General features: G+C 38.6%; 1 protein-coding gene across 2 annotated transcripts in view; it reads left to right on the forward strand.

The window, feature by feature from the left end:
• Nucleotides 1-26,567, forward strand: part of TXNRD1 (thioredoxin reductase 1) — a 66,636-nt gene that overhangs the window by 26,782 nt on the left and 13,287 nt on the right. For both annotated transcript variants that reach the window (XM_049884216.1, XM_049884217.1), the window contains exons 3-12: nucleotides 22-144; nucleotides 2,023-2,095; nucleotides 3,149-3,268; nucleotides 9,395-9,537; nucleotides 10,154-10,269; nucleotides 11,596-11,821; nucleotides 14,437-14,529; nucleotides 15,145-15,221; nucleotides 16,493-16,649; nucleotides 24,951-25,058. In XM_049884216.1, the coding sequence (XP_049740173.1) occupies nucleotides 58-144; nucleotides 2,023-2,095; nucleotides 3,149-3,268; nucleotides 9,395-9,537; nucleotides 10,154-10,269; nucleotides 11,596-11,821; nucleotides 14,437-14,529; nucleotides 15,145-15,221; nucleotides 16,493-16,649; nucleotides 24,951-25,058 (1,200 nt within the window). In that variant the 5' untranslated portion in view covers nucleotides 22-57. The remainder of the gene's footprint in view (nucleotides 1-21; nucleotides 145-2,022; nucleotides 2,096-3,148; nucleotides 3,269-9,394; nucleotides 9,538-10,153; nucleotides 10,270-11,595; nucleotides 11,822-14,436; nucleotides 14,530-15,144; nucleotides 15,222-16,492; nucleotides 16,650-24,950; nucleotides 25,059-26,567) is intronic.

The raw sequence follows: 26,567 nt of genomic DNA on the forward strand, positions 1-26,567 counted from the left end.
TCCGTTGTTTTTCTTCTTTAGGCATATCAGGAGGGCAGACTTCAAAAGCTACTAAAAATGAATGGCTCTGAGGATCTTCCTGAGTCCTATGACTATGACCTTATCATCATTGGAGGCGGCTCAGGAGGACTGGCAGCTGCTAAGGCAAGGCTACTTGTGTTGTGTTTATCTGGATTATGGTTTAAATGTTCACATTCCTGTCAGAACTAATTTCTTCAATCTCTGTGGAATTGGTTTAATCCGCTGGTGTGGCATTTTGCCCATTAACTTGGACAGGACTTGTTAAGGGACCACTTTGTAAGTCATTTTTCCAAATTGAAACGTGGCATGTTCTTTATATACAAGTACCAGGCCTGGTTTCTTAGTTTTTCCTTTTTTTTATTGTGCAGGCCTAGTATTTTGGAACACATTCCTATTCGTTTTAAGTTTGGTTGATTTTTCAAAGATAATAGAGGTATTGGCTTGAAATTAAATACAATTCTAATTCTTTACCATTTTTTTCCCCACGTTGACCGTTTCCCTATTCTTAACCCAATGGAAAGATGGAGAGAAGTTGGATTTTTTAAAAAGTTATTTATAAAAAATGTCTTGCTTCCTGTATATGAGGAGTTCTAAGAAAGTAACTAGTTCAGTGGCCTGAGGGTGATGGTGAAGAGGATGCGTAAATAAGGGAGGTAGGAGTGACACTCTTGACCCTGGATCTGATGGGCCCTTGGGCCTATCACCCTTACCCAATGGGTACTTTAAAAGATGAAGTGGTTCTGCTGCCCTAAGGTGTAGCTTGTGGTGAATCAGTAAGGCCCATTCAAATTAAGCTGTCTAAATTTAGGAGCAGAACCGACCAAAAGTAACTCCCAGTGAACGCCATTTGTCTAGTATCAAGCAGTGCTTTGCTGAAAGTGATTCCGGAGTAATACATGATGTATTTTACTATAGCAGTGATGTTTGTGAATGACACATAGACTCAGTCCTTTCAGTAATCTTTGGCGACCTGGCTGCCAACACGCAAAACTTATTCTCTGAGAAAGGTAAAGGATACTCTACGAAGTGAACTTCTAACATCTGAAAGTTTTCATTCCCCTAAAAAAGAAGATTTGGAAATCTCTTAGATACTGTTAGACCCTTAGCGATGCAGTGGTTAACAGCTCAAGCTGGTAACCAAAAGGTTGGCAGTTCGAGTCCTCCATCTGTTCCTTGGAAACCCTATTGGACAGTTCTGTATCCTATAGGGTCGCTATGAGTCGGAATTGACTCAGTGGCAACGGATGTGATATTTTGGGTTATTTTAGATAGAGCCAGCTTTTCCATGCACTTCTCATATGAAAATTTTAGGAAATCTCATAATTTCAGAAGAAAAGCTCTTTCCATATTCTGCTTATAAACTAAATTAAATCAAAATAGATAATATTTTTTAAAATATTCCGTTATAGGATATAGACTGAATCAAGGACTATGAGCTATTGCTTGCTTTCCTGCTGCTTATCACTTGCTTGAAAAATGGCTACATTTTTTTCTGATTTTTGCTTAGTCTGTTGTTATTTGATTAGACCTGTGTCAGAGGATTCTAGGATTTCCAACAGATTCTGACAGTTCTACAACAGTAATATGCATATTTTCTAAAGCTGCCCTTGGAGCTATCTGAGTCTTTCTCTATTTTTATCCTGGAGTTGCACGAATCACCCTGGCATATGAAATTCCTAGGTGTTAATAACTGGTTGTCCTTTAGGCATTATTAAAAAAAAACCAAACCCAGTGCCGTTGAGTCGATTCCGACTCATAGCGACCCTATAGGACAGGGTAGAACTGCCCCATAGAGTTTCCAAGGAGCACCTGGCAGATTTGAACTGCTGACCCTTTGGCTAGCAGTTGTAGCACTTAACCACTACGCCACCAGGGTTTCCAGGTTTAGGCATTATAGCTTAATAAAAACAGCATGGGTTTTTAGCTGTCCATTTCTAGTCTATCATGTTAACCTTTTCCATGCATTTTAACATACTAAATTTAATAATTTTGTTTTCCCAGGAGGCAGCCAAGTATGACAAGAAGGTGATGGTCCTGGATTTTGTCACTCCAACCCCTCTTGGAACTAGATGGGGTAAGCTTTTAAAACATTTTAGAAGTGAATTTGTAAGAAAGGAGGATTTTCCATGGCACTGGTCTAAATGGATCTTGGACCCAAATTAAAAATTTCAAAATTAAATGAAAAAGTATACCTCTTTAAAGTGAGCTAAGTTAAAATGGGCTCAGGTTAAAAAATGATGAAAATTTTGGTTCTTTGGTACAGAGTTAAAATATTAAAAACCTTATCTACATGCTTTTATGATGATATGAAGGTAAAAATTTGAGTAACCTAGTATACTTTTTTTTTTTTGGTTAGTATACTTAGGGGCTTAATTATTGAAAGTTTAAACTTTTTATCTGTGGATGTATCACAGTGATAGGATTGTTAATCTGGTTTAAGAGGTGACTGGGATGATTTCTCTGATGGGTTGTGTCCTTGACAATCAGCAAAGGCAAGAAGGTTGCTCCATCCAGGCAGAGAGAAGAGAATGACCAAGGTTCACACGTAAAGAATAGCAAGTACCATCTTGCACTCTTCCCGTGTCAGTTTGTCCTCCACACCTGCTTGCATTTTATTCTAATGGAAACAGCCTATGCCCGTGTTCTTTAAATTCAGGGATGCTGAAGTTTTTTGATCATAAATCCCTTTGAGAATCCAGTGAAAGCCATGAGCCATCTCTCTAGGAAAATGCACGTATACATTAGATTTTATATGTACTTTCAGACACACTACATTCCAACCATGCCTAGTTTATCAGTTCAGGCATAGGTCCGGTGATAAGCATAGCGTTGTGTACATAATGCAATTTCAATTTTTCTGGCATCTTTATCAGCAATCAGTTAATTTTGAATCTTTGTAATATGTGGAAATCTGCCCCTTATTTTTGTTTTGTTTTAGGATGATGTCACTATTTTGTATATAAGGCCCTTTGAACTTAAGATGTTGGGAGACATAGGAGTAGATTTACAGCAACAGTATCGGCCACATTAAGCAAATAAATTATGTTCGGGAGTTGTAATAATTTTTGACCTTTTCCTTTGAAGGATTGTAAAGTATGGCATAAGTTATTTCTCAATGTTGCTGTAGGTCTTGGAGGAACGTGTGTGAATGTGGGTTGCATACCTAAAAAACTGATGCACCAGGCAGCTTTGTTAGGACAAGCCCTGCGAGACTCTCGCAACTATGGATGGAAAGTCGAGGACACAGGTATGGAGGGGAAAGCTACTCTTTGTGCTTTTGGGGTGTGAACTGTCATCTTGTAATGTGTTATCTTTTTTTATGAGGCTAGTGAATTAACTTGGAAGTTTTTATTATTTAAATTTTTTATGGATAAAATCGTTAGTTATTGTGTGTCAGTCAACTATAGTTATTATAGTAAGAATAGACATTGTACTTGAAATATAATCTCCCTGTAATAGAAAACCAGAATTCCTTAAAATTCTCTTGATGATATGGTGTATCATAAGGAAGGATAAATTATGTTTGCATTCTTTTGAAGCTGTTACATTTTTTCTTCTCTCCAAAGAAGAAAGACTGTTGCGTGAGCTGATTTTTTTTTGAGGGGGAGCGAGAGCGTTTGCGGGGAGATTAGTCTTTGTTGCATTAAAAATATTTAGAGTACTCATGAAATCCTAAAAAATTGAACAGGGAATTGTCGACTTTATGACGTAAATTGCATTACCTGGTAGAAGAATGAAATGAGGCCTGGCACAGCGTCGTGACTAATTAATGACAGATCTCACTGTGCCCTTGCGAGTGAAACTCCAACCCCTAACTGATTTTAGTTTTGAGATCTGTTGGGTGGGGGTGGGGTGGGGCATTTGAGGGTGCACTTGTCCAGCCAGGAAGTAAGGTAAACCATTTGTGGCTTTCTGTGAGTTTAAATGGGTAGTTTAATTCAAGATTTAAAAAAACAAGGGAAAAATACTTGCTTTCAAAAAGTTTGCTCCCACTAAAACTAGTCATACTTCCTTTGTTGATGCTTCTACTTCCCACTTAAGACTAAAAGTACTTTTTTCAAGTTTGGCATCCTAGAAGATTCAGGTGCTTAACAGTTTATACCTGTGTCCCCAAACCTTTCCAAGGCTGCTTTCTGCCCATGAGCCTTGGAGAATTGAGGCTAGCCCTGAGAGCATCATTATCTGGCTCAGAGGTGCCTTGCCCACGTCCTTTTCTCTTGTCCAGAGGGAAGGGCAGTTGAGCAGACTCTTGACGTGTGGAACATGACGCATGAATTTAAAGCAAACTCTTTTTACCTGCAGAGCATGCATTTAATGTATAATCTACCTGTAGTCCATCGCTACGCCCCCACATCCCCCAGCTGTCATGCCCTTGGAGTGTCTGAATGCCTTTCAACTAAATCTTCCATTAATGCAATTTTTTACCCTCCTGGAAGACTACTGTTAATGCACCCAGTTAGCAACAGGGTCTCCCTTCAATTAATTTATTAGACTCCTTAATAGGCATTTTGGAAATCCTACTGGTGAAGTTATATCTCAAGTGTCTACTGTTGGCACTTGATTCGGTGCTAGGAAAATATAGAGGTAAATAATCCAAATCTTGTAGGTGCACAGATGCCACTGTTACCATTGATGCATCGTTGATGTGCGCACCACAGTACCCGGGGAGCACAGTGGTGGGATTGGTAAATCTAAGAGTCTTCTCAGATGGATTATGTCCTTGACAGTCAGCAGGGGGGAGGAGGTCACTCCATTCAGGCAGAGAGAAGAGGATGACCAAGGTTTATATTTGAAGATAGCAAGTACCCTGGTGTGTCTGGAGCCTGGGGCATGTGGGAAACACGTATGAGGAATGGGTGGGAGGACTGTGCTGTGGGCAGAAACACGCTGGGTGGTTTGGGTGGAATGTAGATGAATTTAGCGAGCTGTACAATTTTTCTAAGGGCTTGTGGGTACCTCCTTTAGTGGGTTCTAGGGATTGGGGCAGAAGAAAATGGGGAGAGAAATTTGAAGCCCATACCTATAGAGGAGAAGACGCTATCCCAGGACTTGCTGCTTTTAATTCTTTAATCAGAGTTTCATAAACTGGAGTGGATTCTGCCAAGCATTTTCTTGGTTATTTGTTTAATGTATAAAAACATTTACTGATACCATAGGAAGTTGTATATTTGAACCAAGTTAGCTCTCTGTTAAAGAGAATGCCACATACCATATTTTTACACACATAGCACATACATTGTAAGTTTTTTGCCAGCCACCCAACCCCCCCTTGCTATTTTTATAAGCGAGTTATACCATGTGTTACTGTGTGGGTGCATTATTTGCAAAAAATATGATAATAAGAGCATTAATCTGAGAAAGTTTAGAATTTAACTTTGGAAAAAGCAAGGTTGTTCCAAGCAGATTTTGATTTATGCAGTTTTCTAACTTCCATATACTGTCTTCTTGCCAATGAGTGTCACTGGTTCTTAAATCTAGGTAATTAACAGTGCTAGAGAGATGTAACTCAGACCCATAAAGTTTTTATTTATCTGGATAGGATCTAGTACTCAAAATTTGTGTGCAGTGCTCATTGATGTTAGCCCTAAACTACCAACTTTTATAAAAAATATGGAACCAGGGTTACTAGTTCAGTTAGAAAATGTATAGTGGGTTTTTAGGCTATTAAACTGCTGGTGGTTTAATTACTGCATCAGGTTAGTAAGTTGAAGGTGAAAAATACAGGCCTTTGCTGAATATGCATTTTATTAACAGGGCCAAGTAAGTATAATTCTAATGACTTCAACAGTCAGGTGGGTGGTGAAATATAACTTGGTGAATTGACAGATCTATGCAGAAAAAGAAGATCTCTGAAGCTGTCATTTGGTAATAAACATCAGCTATGCTAGTGTTTGTGCTCGACTTCTAACCGAAAGGTTGGCAGTTTGAACCTACCCAGCAGTGCCATGGAAGAAAGGCCTGGCAATCTGCTTCCATGAAGAGTAAAGCCAAGAAAACCCTATGGAGTGGTTCTGCTCTAACACATGGGGTCACCATGAGTCAGAATTGACTTTATGGCAACTTTTTTTTAATGCTTATTTTTAAGTTGAATTTATTTCTAAATTATATAGTCAAGAATTAGTAAGTTTACCAGTGAAGTAATAAAAAGCCAATACTAGCATAATCCAGACCTGGGCCTTTTTTAAATTTCATGGGACTTTAAAACTTGAACCAAGTCAAAATTATCATATTTCTCTATCCTTAGATAAATGATTTATCCAACTATTTTAACGGTTCTGCCTCCTTTGTGTTTCTTCCCTTTCTCCAGATTTGAAGGTGGAAATACAGTTTTCTATTTCTGTACCTTCCACTTCTTGTATTCGTCGGCATCAGCAGCAACCCCGTAGTCTTTGAGAGCTATTTAAATACTTTTACTCTTCATAAATGGAAGCCTGTTGGCTTGGTTCTTGTTATATCTTCAGCTGTTCTCAGTAATTAAGCCTTTGGCCCTCTGAAATAAGCTGTGGCCTAGCTGAGAGAACCAGAGCTGGGCTTTGGGAGGGGGCTGCTGTGCCTGCCGGGAGCCACCACTGAGGGAGCCAAAGTTATTGCCCTCCTTTTTGTGGTAAAATAATTGTGGTGAAGCATACAGTGGATTTAGGCAAGCGTTATTTTGTGTCCTTAGGTCTTAGAGCTAGAAAGAAATTTGAAGGTGTATTTTTCTGATAAGAAAATCGAAGCCCGTAAAGGCTGCTGATCCATGTCTTTCAACTGATGAAGCTTGAGGGCTTGTTTGCATTTTCAGACTAGAAACACACCTAATTTCATGTCCTTGACCAAAGAACAGCCCTCCTCTTTTATAGGAAAACAGTCTCTGACACTGGGGATAGCTTCCAGGGTGGTGAGGGAAGAAAGGGACCCAGGCAGGACAGCTGACTCTGCCTAGTGATGTCACCCTCACAGCTGGCGGGTCCAGCACTCAGTCTGTGATAGGCCTTTTTCCCCAAGCGCCAAACTGAGAATGTACAGAGAAAGTCTCAGGCCTTAAGAAAAATCACTTGAGCTCAGCCATTTGAAGTGGATGATTTAGCCCTTTTTAGAAGATTTACTGGCTCTATATTCTTCAGATTTATCTATTGAATTCTTATGCTCAAGAATTAAATGTGCATTTGAAAAACTAAGTATTTGAGAAGCTTTAGGATCTTATGGCCATTATACAAGGAAAGCAAAGTCATTGGTTTGCAGTTGGGGGCTTGTGGTTTTGGACATAAATCTCCTACCACACACTTGATATTTTACATACAACACTGAACTGGTACATGAGCTCGGGCAGGTCATTTTTCTTTATTTCCTTGTGCACGTAAGGGGTGTAATTCCTGCCCCTTCAGATGCTTTGAGATTCAAATAAGAAGATGTATTGAGCATGTTAGAAGCTGATAGGTGGTTCTGTTAGTTTCATTACTGTTGTCAAATCTAAGGATGTGGCCTGGTTCTCTATAGTAGGATGGGACAGATCAGGGGCAGCATTGGTGGCCACTGGATCCTGTCTTAGTTATCTAGTGCTGCTGTAACAGAAATACTACAAGGGGATGGCTTTACCACACAGAAGTTTATTCCACAGCTAGGAGGCTAGAGGTCCAAGTTTAAAGAGCCAGCTCTAGGGGAAGGCTTTCTCTCAGTCAGCTCTACGGGAAGGTCTTTGTCTCCTTTCAGCATTTGTGGGCCCAGCATTCCTTGGAGATCTACATGTGTCTTGGTATCAGGCTTCCCCTAGGTCTAGGAGGTTCTTGGTACCGTGATCCTAGGTCCAGAGGACGAGCTCCACTTCTGGCTCTTCTCTTGGTGGTAGTCTGGTCCCTCTCTCTGCTCAGTTCTCTCTCCTTTTATCTCCTGTAAGATAAAAGGTGATGTAGGCTACACTCCAGGGAAGTTCCCCTTATATCGCATCAGGGCTGTGACCTGATTAAGGGTGTTGCATCCCGCCCTAATTCTCTGTAGTATAATCTAATCTTGCCTTATCAACCACTGGCAGAGATGAGGATTTACAACACATAGGGCAATTACATCAGATCACAAAATGGAGGACAACCACACAAGACTGGGAATCATGGCCTAGCCAAGTTGACACATATTTTGGGGGACACAGTTCAATTCATGACAGATTCTATAGACCTTGTTTCCCCCACTTCCTGTGTGGCTGCATTAATCATTTTAAACTTAGGTTCTTCCTTCCAATATATGCTAATTTTCTTCTCCTTCCTAACAAACCACAATTTCTTCAGAAACTGTCTTCTTCCCGTCACCAATCAATGTATTTTACCTGTAGCCTGTTTATTTCTTAGTCATTGATAGGACATTAATTTATGATAAGGTATTAATTAATGATGGCAGAAGACTGATTTTTTTTATCTCTTTTGTAAGGTTTTTGAAATTTGATACTGATCATATTGTCTTAACTCTCAAGAATTAAGTTACAGAATCAAGAACTCTCACGCTGTTTGGTGAGGTGCAGAGTTGGAGCGTAGGCAGTTGAGATTGACTCTGAAAATGCTCTGTCTAGACCAAGGGTTGGCACTTCTTCTGTAAAGGCCAGATAGTAAATATTTTAGGCTTTGTGGATCATATGGCCTCTTGTAACTACTCCACTCTGCCATTATAGCGCAAAAGCAGACATAGACCATGTGTAAATGAAGGAATGCGACTGTTCCAATAAAAGTTTATTTACAGAAAAGGTGACTGGCGAGATTTGGCTTGTGGGCCATAGTTTGCCAGCCCCTGGTCTAAAGAGTGTTACCAATTCAGTAACCCCAAACCAGGCTACATCGGAATCCCATAGAGTTTGTTACAAATACAGAATCCTAGGACTGAAACCATACCCCATATCCCAGCAGTTAGTATTTACAATCCAAAGTAAAATTCCAGTTCATTTCTAGATAAAGAAGAAAAAAGTTAGTGTATTATTTTAAGTCTTAGAATTGCTAGGAAGCCTCACGTTAGTTAATTGTTACAGTAGTTTTCTAAAAGGGTAAAAATATTTGAAGATAAAAAGTGTTTTATGTGCTCAAAATGAAGGCCTTATTGTTTTAGACCGATGTAGGCAGTCCCTGGGTTATGAACGAGATCAGTTCCTAACTGTGCCTTTAAGTCGAATTTGTAGGTAAGTTGAAATAGGTGGATATGATTCTTAAATTATTTTGCTTTACTTTAGTGCCAGTAGGAGTTGGTTCGGTCATTACAGTTTAGGTCAAATTTATATAATGTTAAAGGGCAAGTACGAGTTTGGACATTGGTAACCTGGGGACTTATTACTCTTTCTAGTCCATGGGAAAAGTTATTGAGAAATGATCTCTGCCAGGTAGGTGAAAATCTAAACGTTCCCTGTTTTCTTACACAGTTCAACACGACTGGGAAAAAATGACAGAAGCTGTACAGAATTACATCGGCTCACTGAACTGGGGCTACCGGGTCGCTCTGCGGGAGAAAAAAGTCACCTATGAGAATGCTTATGGGCAGTTTGTTGGTCCTCATAGAGTTAAGGTAAAATAACCTGGACTAGCTTTTATTTTGTTAGGCGTGGGGTATGGGAGAAAAGGAGATGATTATAATAAAAATAATGGCCTGCATAGACCCTTGACTGTGCAACGGTTAAGCGCTTGGCTGCTAACTGGACGATTGGTGGTTTGAACCCACCCAGCTGCTCTGTGGGAGAAAGACCTGGCAATTTCCTCCTGTAAAGATTACAGCCTAGAAGACTCTATGGGGCAGTTTTGTTCCATCACACGAGGCTGCTATGAGTTGACATAGACTGCACATAACAGTAACAATGGCCACCATGACCCAGAAGGTGCAGTTTGGTGCCTTTGCAGCCATGCCTACTCACAGGGCCTTCCGTTGTGGTGGGGTAAAGTGGTAAGAGTGCTGGATATGGAGCCAGGCTACCTGAATTTGAGTCTTGGCTCTGCCAACATTCTGACATTGTGATGTTAAGCAAGTCCATTAACAGCTCAGAGCCTTAATATCTCTTTCTTTAAGAGATATTACCAACTTTTTATGGGGATCAAATTAGATAATATGGTGAACAGCCTTTATTGACTGTAAAGTTAGCAATTCTGTGGGATAATAACTAAAAGTTGACATATTGGCTCTTTTGTAGGCAACCAATAATAAAGGCAAAGAAAAAATTTTTTCAGCGGAGAGATTTCTCATTGCCACTGGTGAAAGGCCACGTTACTTGGGCATCCCTGGCGACAGAGAGTACTGCATCAGCAGGTAAGGAAAAAGCAAAGCAGGAAAGAAAAGAAAAAACCCATTGTGGATTTTTGCTTTTGTTCCCCCTCTCCCCGAATCCATTTAGTCTATGTCCTGGAGCGCCAAGTTCTTTGCCATATTTTGTTTTAACAAGAGAACATTTTGAAAATTCAGTACTGCAAAGGAGAGACTAACATTGGTTATCTTACCACCCTGAGTTAATATTATTATCACTACTCTCATGTTTGTATATAGAAATATGTGTATATTATTTATATTTGTACTTGAAACTTATTTACACGTGTGTGAGTATATATTATAAATGTATAATACGTAAATTAGATTGGTAGTCAACAGTATTTTATAAATGATTTGTGTGTATATACATTGTTTTTGACAAACAGTAAGTATATTACCCATTGAGACTTGCAAAGTAGGTGTTAAAAGAATTAGAGGCTGGCAGGCCATTTAGATCCATCAGGTCCTAGCCTCTGCTCACTGCTGTTGAAATGGTCAGTGTCAGTACAGAGAGACCTTTCTGAAATTTGTGAGTTAGACAAGAAGGTTTTGCAGGGTGATTTATTTTTGCCTATCAAGTGATAACATTGCTGACCTTTTTTGTTTGTGTATGTGCTATAATTTTATCCATTGTGGCCTCATCCAGGGGCAAGCAGCTCAGATGGCAACTGCTGTCATTGCTGCTGTGGGTAAGCTCCCTTTTTGTGTTTTTAAAAACTCATTCCCAACAGTGCTTTTGTGGTCTCTATGTCTTGTATATTCCTCACTAGACTAGAAGCTTTTGTAAGGTTTTACTTGTTATAGTTGGTTTTCATATTAGAAAAGCAAGATACTGAAAATTCTTTCAACCTTTCTCCCCATTCTTAATAACTGATGTGCCAAGTGAAAAGTAGTAGGTTTTTCCACCAGGAGAGACCTGAGTGGTGGGAGAGTGTGGGTTTGGTTTTGCAACTGTATACACATGTGTGGTTTTAAACACATTACCCACTGCCGTCGGGTTAGTATAGAATTATTTCAAACAGTTCAAAATAATTTTGTTTGACTTTGGCACATCTGATAAATAGCTTGAGTTATTAAATAACTAAATACTCTAAAATTGTCTTAGTTGGACTCACGTCAGAAGTACCTGAAGCTATACCCAAAGCACCCGAGTGGCAAGAAAGTGGGCACGTCCAAGAGTTTATAAAAATTTCTCATATTACGTTGTGTTAACAGAATGTTTTTAATCTTTAATCTTAGGAAAATAAAAATACCTGCTTTGAGTTGCTCGTTATTCGCATATGAACGTTTTTTGTTTTCTTTCTTTTTTTCTCCTAAATATCTTTTCAGTGATGATCTTTTCTCCTTACCTTACTCCCCGGGTAAGACCCTGGTGGTTGGAGCATCCTATGTCGCGTTGGAATGTGCTGGGTTTCTCGCTGGTACTGGTTTAGATGTCACTGTTATGGTACGGTCCATTCTCCTTAGAGGATTTGACCAGGACATGGCCAACAAAATTGGTGAACACATGGAAGAACATGGCATCAAGTTTATAAGACAGTTTGTACCAATAAAAGTAAGTGGGGATTGCCTATAGGTTTGTCGATTCTGTACCCATGTTAAAACGCAAGAGAGAGAGTTGGAGTGGGTGGTGGGAAGCATCCTTTCGGCAACATAAGTAATCAGGAATGCTGTAACTTGGGATTCTTGTGAGGATTGCGTTAGCTAGCACTTACAAAGTCATTAGATGTTGTGAGGATTAAGTAATGCATTTCCTGGAAGTTATCAGTGCTTGATCACTAGCTGTGTTTTGGGAGTAGGGCTATGTATGTTTCCATCAGGACTATGATTAGGAAACAGCAGCTGTACTTGGAGTATGTGCTATGCTGGTAAAAAGTAACATCATCTTATAGAGCATCTTAACATTTGGGAGGTTGTGAACCTTTGAGAGGATGTGTCTGTGTACATAACATTTTGCTTGGTTTACCAGGGTATCCCCAATTCCTCATAGCCAGATTAAGAAAGCCTGTTGCACTATAGTGACTGGGTGGAAGGAGCTTTCTGCAGGCAAGGAGTCTAGGCAACACTGCTGCCGATTTTGTGACCTTGTCCACTTTACTTAGCCTCTCTCATGCTCCTTTAGTTGATGAGTCTATTGAAGGATTAGGTACATGACCTCTTTTGTACCTGAAAACTAGAATCCATAACCCATTGCTGTCAAGTCAATTCTGACTCATAGCGACCCTATAGGACAGAGTAGAACTGCCTCATAGGGTTTCCAAGGAGTGGCTGGTAGATTTGAACTGCCGACCTTTTGGTTAGCAGCCAAGCTATTAACCACTGCGCCACATCCTGTAATATGATTAAGTTGATTCTTATTCCACAAACGTGGCGATAACCCTTGACATCGTTGGAATATGAAATATGTATATGTGTGGCACTTGTGAGGAGTACTTTGGTTCACACCACTGCAGTGACATCTTTGCATATGAAGGCTATTTTTCAAATCCTGTCAAACTAAATATAAATCATAAAGACTTGGTAGAACACTACTTTAGTGGTGTGGTTACTTTATTAGAAAGTATATCCAGGAGATTGGATGCTGTATGCCTCCGCGGTGCACGGGGAAATGTAGTCACTCCACAGATGGTTGTTGAACCCCAACTTTGTGCCAAGCACTGGCAGTATAGCTGAGAACAAGAGACACTGGCCTTTTTCTTTCTTATGAAACTTACAGTCTGGAGAAATTAAACAGTAAGCAAGTAATAAATAACTATTTTCTTTGCTATGAAGGAAGAATAGAGGGGACTAGGAGAGTGCATAGCAGGTAGACTTTCTCTAATCTGAGCTTCAGGGAGGGCTTCTTGGAGGAGGTGACATTTGAGCTGAAATGCAAATAAAGGCATTAAGAGACTGGAGACGACAGAGTGCATTTTGGATAGAGAAGATTAAGCCAAAAAAAAAAAAAGAACCAAACCCATTGCCATCGAGTTGATTCCAACTCGTAGTTACCCCATATGAGAGAACATTAACATGTACAAAATGACACTGTGTGTGTAGGAGTGGAGGGGGGATTGTTCTAGATACCAATAAGGTCAGAGTAGAGCACAAAACTGAGCAAGGCAGGAAGGAATAGAGGTAGGATGAGGCCCTTAACTCACCATTTTGAAATAAATCTAAGTCGTGGACGAATTTACATCTTTAAAGATTACCAAACCCATTGCTGTCGAGTTGATTCCAACTCAAAGGGACCCTGTAAGTACCAAGTAGGACTGCCCCATAGTGTTTCCAAGGGGCAGCTAGTGGATTTGAAGTGCTGACATTTTGGTTAGCAGCCAAGCTCTTAACCACCGCACCACCAGGGCTCCTCTTAAAATATTAGAATGTTTAAATTTAAGTTAAACAGGAAAGACATTTTTAGCATGTTCAAAGGGGGTTTGACTATATCAGAAAGAAAGAGAATTCTAAAAGGAAATTTTTACTATCTATTGATGTTGAAAATAATGTGAGACCTGACAGTTTGCCTATACAGAGAGGTTGTATTTTAAAGGTAGAGTAAAAATTGCAGGTGATTTTATGGGTTTCTCCCAGTAGATGTTTTATAGAAATGTGTGATTTGTCTGCCCTTTAAACATCCAAGGTAACTCAGCATACATAGAGACGCCTCCAAGTGACAGGATTTCTAAGCCATTGTTACCCAGGCTGTAGATTATTGTTGATATCTCTGTGCAGTAGGTTAGCGTGTTCAGTCTCCTTTGCTTAGCACAGGTACCAGGGCTGGCTCCTTCCTCCCTGCATCCTTAACAATCCCTGGTTGTGGTAAACAAGTATCTTCTTGCCCACTATGATTTTTAGACCTGCCAGCTGTTACCTGTATTACCTACTCCAGCACGAACATTTGTAGTGTGTTTCTCTGCCCTTCTTCTTTCCTACTTCTCTCTCTCAATTTTAATTGTTTGACAACTATTTGAAACAACATTTAAGCAGCGAGAAAGAAGGGAATAAAAAAAAAGAATCATTTATCATCTTAAAGATGTTGATGGGCCATCCTAAAGGGAGATAGGCCATAAAAGACCTTTCAGAGCCATATTTTATGTTTTCACTTTGAGTTAACTAGATAAAAGGTGAGGACATAGTTGTCTCCCTTGATATATGCCTTTATTTCAGAGCAAAACTTTGTCACTTTTGTAGGTTGAACAAATTGAAGCAGGGACACCAGGCCGACTGCGGGTGGTAGCGCAGTCCACCAATAGTGAGGAAACCATTGAAGGAGAGTATAATACGGTAAGGAATGGACCCAAGTCAGTACTTCATTAGAAAGTAAATACGTGCTTATTGGATATCTTCTGGTCACTTACTGTGGCTACTGGCTATCTGTTGTTTCCAAAATGCACTGCTTCTATTCCCATCTTTGTTACTTGTAATGTTATAGTTTGTTTTGATAGAGAGGTAGCTTCAGATTTTTCCACTGTCATTTAAATATTGTTTGTCAGATGGCTATAAAAAGGTACTGGAATTTTTCAGTGAGCTAGAATTCCTTTGTCCCATGTTCTCCCCGCCCTTGCATCTCCCCAGCCCACCATTTTAAAAAGTCACTTCATTCGGTCATACTGTGTGCTATATTTGCCCCTAAACTTGGCAAGGTTTATTAAGGAATAAAGTCCCCTTTCCTTATGAAGAAATAGGAAAGGATTTCTGCTGCATCGTGGTCAAAGGTTTTTCTTTTTTAAAAAGACCTTCATTTGTTTATTAAACTCTTACATTATTTTCTTAATGAAATAATTCTTAACCCGGTCTAGAGAATGAAATTGGATTGTCTTTAACAAGCAGAGGAAAATATTAAAGAACTCATGCAAAGCCTTTTTGTTAATAGTCACCACTGTATTAACAACTTTTCAGGTATTGCTGGCAATAGGAAGAGATGCTTGCACAAGAAAAATTGGTTTAGAAACCGTGGGAGTAAAGATAAATGAAAAGTAAGTAAAAATATTATGTTGCATTGAATATTATTATTTCAGTTATTTACAAAATTGATCAATACTAGAGCTTTAGATTGTTAAAGTTAATTTTACCACAGTTAGAAAGCTCCCTTTTTAAACTTTGAAAACTTTTCTTTCAATGCCACTCAAATTAGGATTTCCTCTTTGTTTTTTTTTTTCCTTTTCAAAATCTAAATAAGAAATACAGTGGCTTGCATTTTATTTCTTCTTTGTATGTACAGCCCCACAGTAATTGCAGGTATGTGCTTTGAGCTTCTTTATGTGAACTTGAACCAAGTTTTAGAATCATGAGGGTGATGACTACATTTCCAGCGACAGTTACAAGTATCAAATTTTTAAATTTTTGGGGGGGTTGTTAAAGTTAAAATCCCTTGGCGCATACCGCTACACCGGATAACTGAGAATCTATGGTGTCTGCTTTTGGGGACAGCATGAGTTATTTCCCAGTATCATCATTTTTACATCCAGTGGGAACAAGTGCTGTGAATGGCAAGCTGCTTTGGAAAGTACAATAATTTTTTTTCTTCCAGGAACAACATTTATTCAGGAGGACAGATCTCCTAAGATCACTGTGATGATTTTTGCTTTCTTTTGCTTGCACTGGGGTGAGGAGACAAAGAAGTTAGGAAAGCCACCAATAAGATTTAGCGGACTAGTGTTCGATCTTCTTAGTAACCTTCTAGCCTGTTTCCAGTTGGGTCCAAGTGTTAGATTTTATATAATGTTAATAGCTCACATTCACGCACTTAAGTGTGAGCTGTTGTACAATATGTTTTATACACTTAACATAGCTCACATTTATGCACTTAACCGTGAGCTGTGGGCTGTTGTACTATATGTTTTACACACTTTCTCATTCAGTCCTCACAACCCCTTAAGGTAGATGGTGGTATTCTCTTTCTCATTCCTGTTATTCCATTTATAGATAGGGTAACTGAGGCATAGAGAGAGGTAATAACTAGCAAAACTGGCTATTACAATTTAGAATCTTTTATAATCGACCATTATGTTCTAGTTCTCCCATTCTAGGATTTCTTACAGCTTTCTTAGACCTTTGATTTTTTCATCATAATGGACAGAGTTGTCACTAAGCTTTTTGGCTCCTCTGGATGGTTTTTGTTTTTTTAAATACACTAGAACGTGGCCCTCAGCTAGGGTTACAGTTATGGGCTTCCTTGGGAGAAAGGGGACTTTGTTCTACATAATTAATAATGGTGACTGATGACTTTAACTGAATGAACTTGCAGGACTGGAAAAATACCTGTCAGTGATGAGGAGCAGACCAATGTGCCTTATATCTATGCCATTGGTGATATATTGGAGGATAAGCTGGAGCTAACCCCAGTAGCAATCCAGGCGGGAAGATTGCTGGCCCAGAGGCTTTATGCCGGCTCCCATGTCAAGGTGAGTGCTGTGGCTGTTGTCTACTGAGATCCTGTCCTTAGTCATATTCTCAGGTCTCTATTTAGAGGGCACATGGGAAGTTTTCCAGGTTTTGAATAATTAAGTTAGTTTGGTGATGACATCCTATTAAAAAAAAAAAAAAAAGTTGCTGTTGAGTCAGCTCTGACTTATGGGAACCCGTGTGTTACGCCCTAGGTGTGCTTTATTAGCTGTGTCCTAAGCATGTTACTAAGTCTGCTGCACATTGTGACTTTATTATGAAAACTGTCACACTTGGTACCACACTAAGAATGAAAACAACTTGACTGATGAAGTTTCAGCATTATTTTCCATACTTTTTAAAAAAAATTTTTTATTATTGTACTTTAGATGAAGGTTTACAGAACAAACTGGTGGAACAAACTAGCTTCTCATTAATCAGTTAGTGCACATATTATTTTATGACATTGGTTACCAACCCCATGACATGTCAACACTCTCCTTTTTCGACCTTGGCTTCCCTCTTACCAGCTTTCCTGTCCCTTCCTGCCTTCTTGTCCTTGCTCCTGGGCTGGTGTGCCCCTTTAGTCTTGTTTTGTTTTATGGACCTGTGTAATCTTTGGCTGAAGGGTGAACCTCAGGAGCGACTTCATTACTGAGCTGAAAGGGTGTCCGGAAGCCATACTGTCAGGGTTTCCCAGTCTCTGTCAGGCCAGTAAGTCTGGTCTTTTTTGTCAGTTAGAATTTTGTTCTACGTTTTTCTCCAGTTCTGCCAGGGACCTTCTACTGTGATCCCTGTCAGAGCAATTGGCACTGGTAACCAAGCATCATCTAATTGTACTGGACTCAGCCTAGTGGAGGATGTGGTAGTCGTGGTCCATTAGCCCTTTGGACCAATCTTTCCCTTGTGTATGTTCCTATATGCTTAAAAGTTGCATTTTACATCAATGTAATGTTACCAATTTAAGGCTAATTTTCTGAATCTTCTTTAACGCCCCTATCTAGGATCTGGAGCCCTGGTGGCACAATGGTTTAGTGTTCAGCTGCTAACCAAAAGGTCGGCAATTTGAATCCACCAGCCGCTCCTTGGAAACCCTGTGAGGCAGTTCTGCTCTGTCCTTTAGAGTCACTATGAGTCGGAATCGACTTGACGGCAGTGGCTTTGGTTTTGGGTGTGGTTTTTTAATCTAGGATCTGGATCACTGGTGGTGCAGTGGTTAAGAGCTATGGCTGCTAACTAAAAGGTCAGCAGTTCGAATTCACCAACTGCTCTTTGAAAACCCTATGGGGCAGTTATATTCTGCCCTATAGGGTCGTTACAAGTCAGAATCAACTGTATGGCAGTGGGTTTATCCAGTCTATAAAAGGATTAGATGATCTAGGTAATTGTGTTAATATGCAGAGCTGCTTAAATCAGTAGTCAAGCTTTCTTCCCCTGTCATTTCTAAAAAGAACGTCTTCCACTCTTAGGATGTTGAATGTGTTATATTTTATATTAACGTTTTAAAGTATAGGAAATTGAAACTCTTTGATATGTTTCATGGGACTAGATGGCAGGAAAAGAATAAACGTACCCTAGTAGTTTTTAGTTATAGTCTTAAAGGAGCCCTGGTGGCACAGTGGTTAAAGCTCGTAGCTACTAACCCAAAAGGTCAGCGGTTTGAACCTATCAACCGCTCCACTGAAGGAAGATGCGGCAGTCTGCTCCCGTAAAGATTTACGGTCTTGGAAACCCTATGGGGCAGTTCTGGTCTGTCCTATAGGGTTGCTGTGAATTGGAATCCCACTTGACGGCAGTGGCTTTGGTTTTAGTTAATTATTTTTTAAAAATATTCTAGAAACAATTGTAAAGAATTCAGCTACTTCCTGTTTTCCTCGTGCATAAGTCATAGTGGATTGATTACAGTAGGCTATAATAATGAAAACCTCAAGGATGATGGTAGTAAAACGTATTTATGCCAAGCATTTTCAATTAATTTGTACCTGGGTCAGTTTGGATATAGTGTGGTAAAATCCCATATTTTGAAATTAACAGGATTTGGGGATTTGGGAGACAAAGGGTTTTTTGAATACCAGATTGTCTGATTTTTTAATTGGTTCATATTACTATTTAGAATATACCTAACAAGGTTTTTCTTTGAGTAAGTTACACCTTGTATGTGTTGTTGCAGTGAGTATCTGGTAAGCCAAGGATAGGCATTTAGAAATATAGTTTGAGGTACATTTAATTTGTTTTTGACTTTATTTCTGAGATAGAGATATTTTTAATATACCAACAAAAACTAAAGAGCAAACACGCAAAAGGCTGTACCTAAGTACATTTGAAATCATTTGTAGCGCAACGTTTTTTAAAAAATTTGTTGGATCGTTTCACCTACCTTGGGCATAGCTCGTCATGTGTGGGCTTAGTACTGTGTGCTAACAGGTGCCAGGTAGACTAGCTTCTTTCTTGGAATGCCTCAAGCTTTTGTCAGCATCAGAATTAAATATAAGTCGAAATTAAAGCACGCTTTTTTGCTTGTTTGTTTTTGCCTTGTTTTTAGTCTAATTAGCGTGACGGGGCTTTATTGTACTACAGAATAGATGGGAGCAGCTCAAGTCTTTGCATTTGAGATCTCTCACCTGTCTACCCTTCAGTGTAGTGCAGAAAGCAAAATGTCAGTCGGTACCTAGCTTAATTAATACTTGTAGAAATTACGTAACTTTGTTAAACAGAACTGCTTGAGCCCTTTAATTTTGATTAGCATGCATTAATGAAACATTCACAGCTCTCTGTTGCAAAATACAGCCCAAACAAGCACCTGGCTAAATTATGTCAGTTGTGGAATCTTAAGAGAACCCAAATTGAATAATGGGTATTTGTGCCTTCCTTGAAAACTGATACCTTTTTTTCCATTGTTTTACTAGAATACTTTTGGGGGGGAAAGAAGACAAAGGGCAGCTACTTCAGTGCTTCCAGCATGCCTGGCTCCATGCTTAAGTGCCTTCTATTCATTATCTCATTCAGTTCTTAGGACAGCTGTGTGGAGATTGATGACAATTAGATGACTTGTCCAAGGTGGGAAAGGTAGTAGGCAGGCAAGGCAGAAATCAAATCCAGATTCAATTGCAGGTAGTGTTCTGTTAACCATGATAATTTATTGCCTGAAAAGGAAGATTTGGGAAGTACGGGCTATGTAAGAGTAGGTGATGCGGGACCACGGTAGTTTATGATTTTTCTAAATAAAACGAGATGAGAAATATATTGGAAAATTTGTAAGTTTGATTGAGTTAAAGTCCTTTTCTAAGCTGCTAAAAACGTTTGCCACTAAATAGACTATTTCATCGTTATTTTGGGAACAGAAGTGTAGGAATGAAGAACAGTGTTGTTATCATTTTGAAAACACTGAGAGGGAGCAGACTGTAAAGCTGAGTCACACTGCAGATGACAGATTCTCTGCTGAACTCTCTCAGAGGCCCAGCAACAGGACACACATACCACCATCTCAAAACATGGATGAATCTGGAAGGCATTATGCTGAGTGAAATTAGTCAGTCGCAAGACACGCATACCAGCCTTAAAGCCCAGCCTGATGGGCACTTAGTAGGATGGCCATTGTCATGCCTCAAACACTTGAAATACTTTTATTTATTTTTACAAATAGTAAACATTAACATCTTTAATACCACGAGTAGTATTTTATAAGTTTATACTAAATATAAAATATTTTGTGTGGAAACGAGGGAAACCACAGTATAGGTATCTTTAGCTTCAGAATGAGTTGTATTCTAAAAGCTCATTGAGTTGATTGTCGTGGAAGCTGGAAAGCATTTTCTTCATAAAAGTATTAAAAATCCTAGGTACGTTTCCCAGGGTAGGCCCCAGCAAGCCGTTTATGCCAATTGGCAGCTGGATTTTGGGACCCAGAAGAGACATGTCTTAGATTCGTTACAGAAACAAAAGTGCTTTAAAATTTGGCTGGATGATGTGTCATCCTGTTAATTGTTCCTTTAGTCTTAGATTTGTGTCTGATTATTATCCTTGATGCTCATGTACATCAAGGCTCCAGTTATATATGAAACTTTATTTTTTAAAAAAATCATCTTTATGGCAGTATAATTTATATCCAGTAAAATTTACAAAATTTAAGTGTACGACAAGTTTAAAAATCAGATCCATAGGGGTGATTTTTCCGTATGATGAAATTCACTCTTCATAAGTGTGCATTTAGTTGCGTTTTTGACAAATGTATATAGTCATGTGACAACCACCACAGTCATGGTAATAGAACCTTTCTATTATCAACCAGAAAGCTCCCTCATGCCACTTTGTAGTCAGTTCCGTCACCCCCCAGCCATCCCCAGCTCCCAGCAACCACTGGTCTGTTTTCTGTCCTCATAGTTTGCATTTTATAGACTGTCATGTCATGGAGTCACAAAGCACACGGTCTTTTGCTTGGCTTAATGCTGTTGAGATTTATCCCTTTTCTGTGTATCAGTAATTCATTCCTTTTTTATTGGTGCATGATGTTCCATTGTATATTCTACCGCAATTTGTCCATTTACCACTTGATGAATGTTTGGGTTGTTTCCAGTTTTGGGCTATTTTGAATAAAGCCGCTGTGAACATTTGCTTGTGGGCCTTTTTGTGGACATATTTTGACTTCTGTCGGTTAAGTACCTAAGTGTGAAATTCCTGGGTTATATCGTGAGGACATGTTTAACTTAAAAGAAACTGCCCAGTTTTTTCCCAAAGCGGTATTATTTCGCACCCCTTCCTGCAGCGTATGAAAGTTGTGGTTGTTCCGTGTCCTTGTCAGTAGTCGGTGTAGTCAGTCTTTTCTTCTTCAGCCATTTTAGTAGATATGTCGTCATAAATGGTTGTGGTTTCATTTACGTTTCCTGCCCCTTGACTGCTCTTAAGAGTTTCTTTTTATCAGTGATTTTTTTAGCAATTTGATTATTGTGTGCCTTGGTGTGTTTTTCTTTGTATTTATTCTGCTTGTGGTTTATTGAGAGTCTTGGATTCATCAGTTTATAGTGTCCGTCAAATTTGGAAAACTTTCAGCCATTCAGTTATTTTTTTCTGTCTCCTCTCCTTCTCCTCCTCCTCCCTGGGCCTCCAATTATATGACTGTTGGATTGCTTGATACTGTCTTGCTGGTCTCTGATGCTGTGTCCATGATTTTTTATTTTTCACTTCATGCTTCATTTTTTATAGTATATTGATACGTCTTCAAGTTCACTGATCTTTTCCAATGTCTGTGGGAACGTTGGTGGCATAGTGGTTAAGAGCTGCATCTGCTAACCAATAGGTCAGCAGTTCGAATCCACCAGGCACTCCCTAGAAACTCAGTGGCACAGTTCTACTCTCTCCTGTAGAGCCGCTATGAGTTGGAATTGACTTAACGGCAGCGGGTTTGGTTTGGTGGGTATTGTACTGTTAATCCTGTTGAGTGTGGTTTGCATTTCACATACTGTTTTTATCATCTCTACAAGTTTAATTTTTTTTTAATATATTTTCCATTTCTCTTCTTAGCAAGTTCATGGTTCTCTCTACCTTCTTGAACACACAGGGCATATTTATACACAGGGCATATTTATACACTGGACATATTTAGAACAGCTCTTTTGAAGGTCTTGTCTGCTAATTCCATCACTGTTATTTCTGTGTTTGTTTCTACTGATGTGTTCTTGCCCCATTTGCATGTCTTACTACTTTTGAATGGATGCAGGCATTGTTGGATGTTCTATTTTGTTGTATTCCTTTAAATAGTGTTGGACTTTGTTTTGTCAGGCTGTTAAGTTACTTTGGATTAGTTTTGTATTTTTTTGTAACTTGCTTTTAAGCTTTTTAAGGTCAGCTAACAGTTGGAATTGACTCGATGGCAACGGGTTTGGTTTGGTTTTTTGCTTAAAGAGATGCCCTTCTGAGGACTACCCTATTCCTCTTGTATTATACATTCTTACTATTGGCTTATGGAAACAGGAACTATTTTGAGTCCTGTGTAAACTCTGGTCATTTCTTGGACCTACTGCCTTCTTTAGTGGTTCTTTCCTCATTTGTGAGTAGTTTTCTGTCATGCATACACAGTCAGTACTCAGCCATAATCTCAAAACCAAAAAAACCAAACCCGCTTCTGTCCAGTCGATTCCTACTCATAGCAACCCTGTAGGACAGAGTAGAGCTGCCCCATAGGGTTTCCAAGGAGTACCTGGTGGATTCGAACTGCCAACCTTTTGGTTAGCAGCTATAGCTCTTAATCACTACACTACCAGGGTTTCCGTAATCTGAAAAGGACCCCTCTATAGATCTTAAGGAGTCCTGGTTGCACAGTGGTTAAGAGCTGGGCTAGAAACCCACAGGCCAACAGTTTGAATCCACCAGTAGCTCCTTGGAAACCCTATGGGGCGGTTCTACTCTGTCCTATATGATTGCTATGAGTTGGAATCTACTCGATGGCAAAGGGTTTGCTTTTTTATTATTATTTAAAATCTTAAGAACTCTGTGCAGCTCCATCCTCTTTGGCATTCTTCCCTGCAACTTCAAGCCACCTAGACTTCTTAGAACTGCAGTCTCTGTCTCCATAACTCAGAAAGACTGCTGGACTCTGGTTGGGTTTCCCCTTCCCTGCACTAAGGCCTAGAAACCACCTCCAGGCAGTAAACTGGAGCAGGCCTTGGGCTCACCTTGTTTGTTTCCCTTTTCTCAGGGGTCACAATCCTACACTGCCTGTTGTCCAGTATCACACTGTTCCATATTTTCTCCAGTTTTCTAGTTGTTTAAAGCAGGAAGGTAAATCTGGTTCTTAGTATTATGACACTATGGCTGCAAGTGAATATCTGCCTTTACCTTTGAATCAGAGAATTCCTAGGGTTTCTGTTTTTTTAGAGGAAAAGGATATTTATTGTTTCTATAGGGAGGCGCAGTGGAACCCTGGTGGCATAGTGGTCAAGAGCTATGGCTGCTAAACAAAAGGTCAGCAGTTCATATCCCCCAGGCACTCCTTGGAAACCCTTTGGGGCAGTTCTACGCTGTCCTATAGGGTCGTTATGAGTCGGAATCGACTCGGCGGCAATGAGTTTTTTTTTTTTTTTTTAAGTAGGGAGACACATTTTAAACATTTCACCCTCCTGTTTTTGAGAGTGAAAATTGCATTTCTCATGTTTTAAATGCTCGCCTCTGTATACAGATGTGACTTAGGGTTTTCCCGATAGCATTTACAGATAGATTTGGCATTTACATAACACATTTTTCATAATTCACTGCAGAGTATTAAAGGCTCTGAGAAATCTGATAGTAGAGAAACTTGTTTATTTGCTTAATCCAGCATTTCACAAAGTGGTTTGACTCTGGGACCCTTTTTGTCATCTATACTTATTAACATCATAAAATGTGCTTTGAAAAATACTGTTATAAGCATTAAGTTTTTTTGTTTCTATGATCTTCATTACTATTTTAATGGCTCCATAATGTTATAAATAAGATAAGGAGCCCTGGTGATGCAATGGTTAAGCGCTCAGCTGTTAACTGAAAAGGTTGGTAGTTTGAACCCACCAGCAGCTCCATGGGAGAAAAGACCTGACAATTTGTTCCCATAAAGACTACAACCTAGGAAATCCTGTGAGGCAGTTCTGCTCTGTCATATAGTATTGCTGTGAGTCAGAACTGACTCCACAGTACCTAACAATAACTTAGATATTACAAGATATTATGATAGCATATTATAACATATTATACAATGTATGTGCTATATATTATAATATTATATTGCCACTTTTGATGAGTACTGCCATAATGCTCAGTTAATACTCAGTAATGTAACTTTTTCCACATGTTAAATTATTTTTCCACGTGTTATATTATTTTTCTCATTAAATATTTCAAAAAATGGGATTATTGCACCAGAAGGTATAAAATACTTTTATGAATCTTAGTATGTATTACCTAACTGATTTTTCAAAGAAGTTTATTAATTTCTGTCACTGATAATATGAGACTGCCAGCATTTGGTACCCTTATCAGCATTGAGTATTGTTTTTGGCTGCTTTATTGAGGAAAGAAAACGTACATTGTTGGTATAGCAATTGGTAGATGGATGGAGAAGCCACACCAATCATTTAGTCATAGTCAGCCTTAACCTTAAATTTTGTTATAACTTTATCACATAAGCTAATGGCTATCAGTGTAGTAGATTACTATCTGGGATTGTGACTTCCAGTGTTTTCAGTAGAGATTTATGAGTCTGCTTTCCTCGCCTAGTTTTGAACCTTTTTGAAATACACCCCTTCTTTGAGTTATAATTTGCCCCGTCATAACTCTTTCTTTCTATTATGAAACAGTGTGACTATGAAAATGTTCCAACAACTGTATTTACTCCTTTGGAATATGGTGCTTGTGGCCTTTCTGAAGAGAAAGCTGTGGAGAAATTTGGGGAAGAAAATATTGAGGTAAGTTATTTATATATATTTTTTCTTTACTCTTATGCTAAAGCACTACTTTTTTTTCCTCCAAATTTTGTAAGTAATTTCAAGCTTACAGAAAAGGTGAAAAATAGTTCATAGTACTTCCATATACAGTTGTCCAGATTCATATATTAACATTTGCCCATTTGCATTATACTTTTGTATTCTTTCTTTCTTTCTCCCTTTCTATATTTGTATGCATGTCTCTGTGTGCATACGTGTGTGTGTTTGTTTTTTTCCCTGAACCATTGAAATATGAGTTGAATACCCCTTTACCCCTAAATACTTCAGTGTGTATTTCCTTTTTTATTTTATAACCACAGTAAAGTTACCACTTTTAGGGAAGTTAGTGATATTTCCTTCTACTTTTTAAAACCACATATAGTGGGTTTTTTTTTTTTTTAATTATTATTATTATTACTGAGACAATGCTGTTGGAAATGTGAAATATACAGGAAAATGCAAAGAAAAAAAAATTAAATACATTTCTATTGACCTGACCGTTAGTAATATTAGGTCTTCTTCTAGTGTTAGCCTCTAATTTATAACAATTTTGCCATTTACCTTTTATGTAGTCAAAGAAGATGCACGTGGAATACACTGTTTTATATATACACAAAAAGCTATATAAAGGGACTCCTATTTTAAATCATTTGGAAAAAGTTTCCAGTAAAACCATTTTAAAGGCCAGATTTGTGAACCGGAGGCAATTCTATGATATAAAAGCCTAATTTAAATATCTTGTACTCTTTTTCTTTATTCTGTTCATGAGTAGTAGCATGTAATATCTTGGTCTCTTAACACATTATTGACATTTTTTCTGATTATAAAACTAGTACATGCTCATTACAGGAAGTTTGAAAAATTAGGAAAATATAAAGGAAATTTTAATTAATTTATGAAGAGGTAACTGCTGATAACACATTGGCATATTTTCTTCCAGTTGTTTTTTCTAAATAATTATGTGTTTGTATTTTTTTTTTTATATTATACGTATACACATGTATATATTGTATATAATTTTTATAGGTACATACATTTTAAATTGTGATTAAGTAACATGCAGTTCTCTATCATACTTTACAATTAATTTTATGTTATAGGCATTCTCCTTTGCCCTTCAGTTCTCTAAAATCAACACCATTAAAAAAAAAATGACTGTAGTAATTCTTTTTAGGGCTGCTATATTATATTTTTTTCAGCCATTATTTTACTAGATTTTTTCCAGTTTCTTACGATTATAAATAGAGTAGTGAACATCTTTGTAATTCATTATCTGTTTCTCTGGATCTTTTCTGAGACTAGATTCCTGTCAAAAGGTATTTAAATTTTAAGGTTCTTAACATATATTGCTGTAGTTCTTTTTAGACAAGCCATTTTTATTACAGTTTGCCTGTTTCACTATAAAAGCATGCAGATGAGTTGAAGACATTTTGAAAAACATAAGTAAATAGGAAAAAAGTACTCATAGACCTGTGTCTATAATACAGTAGT

This window comes from Elephas maximus, chromosome 4 (genome assembly GCF_024166365.1).
Source record: "Elephas maximus indicus isolate mEleMax1 chromosome 4, mEleMax1 primary haplotype, whole genome shotgun sequence".
In the NCBI taxonomy this organism is placed as follows: Eukaryota; Metazoa; Chordata; class Mammalia; order Proboscidea; family Elephantidae; genus Elephas; species Elephas maximus.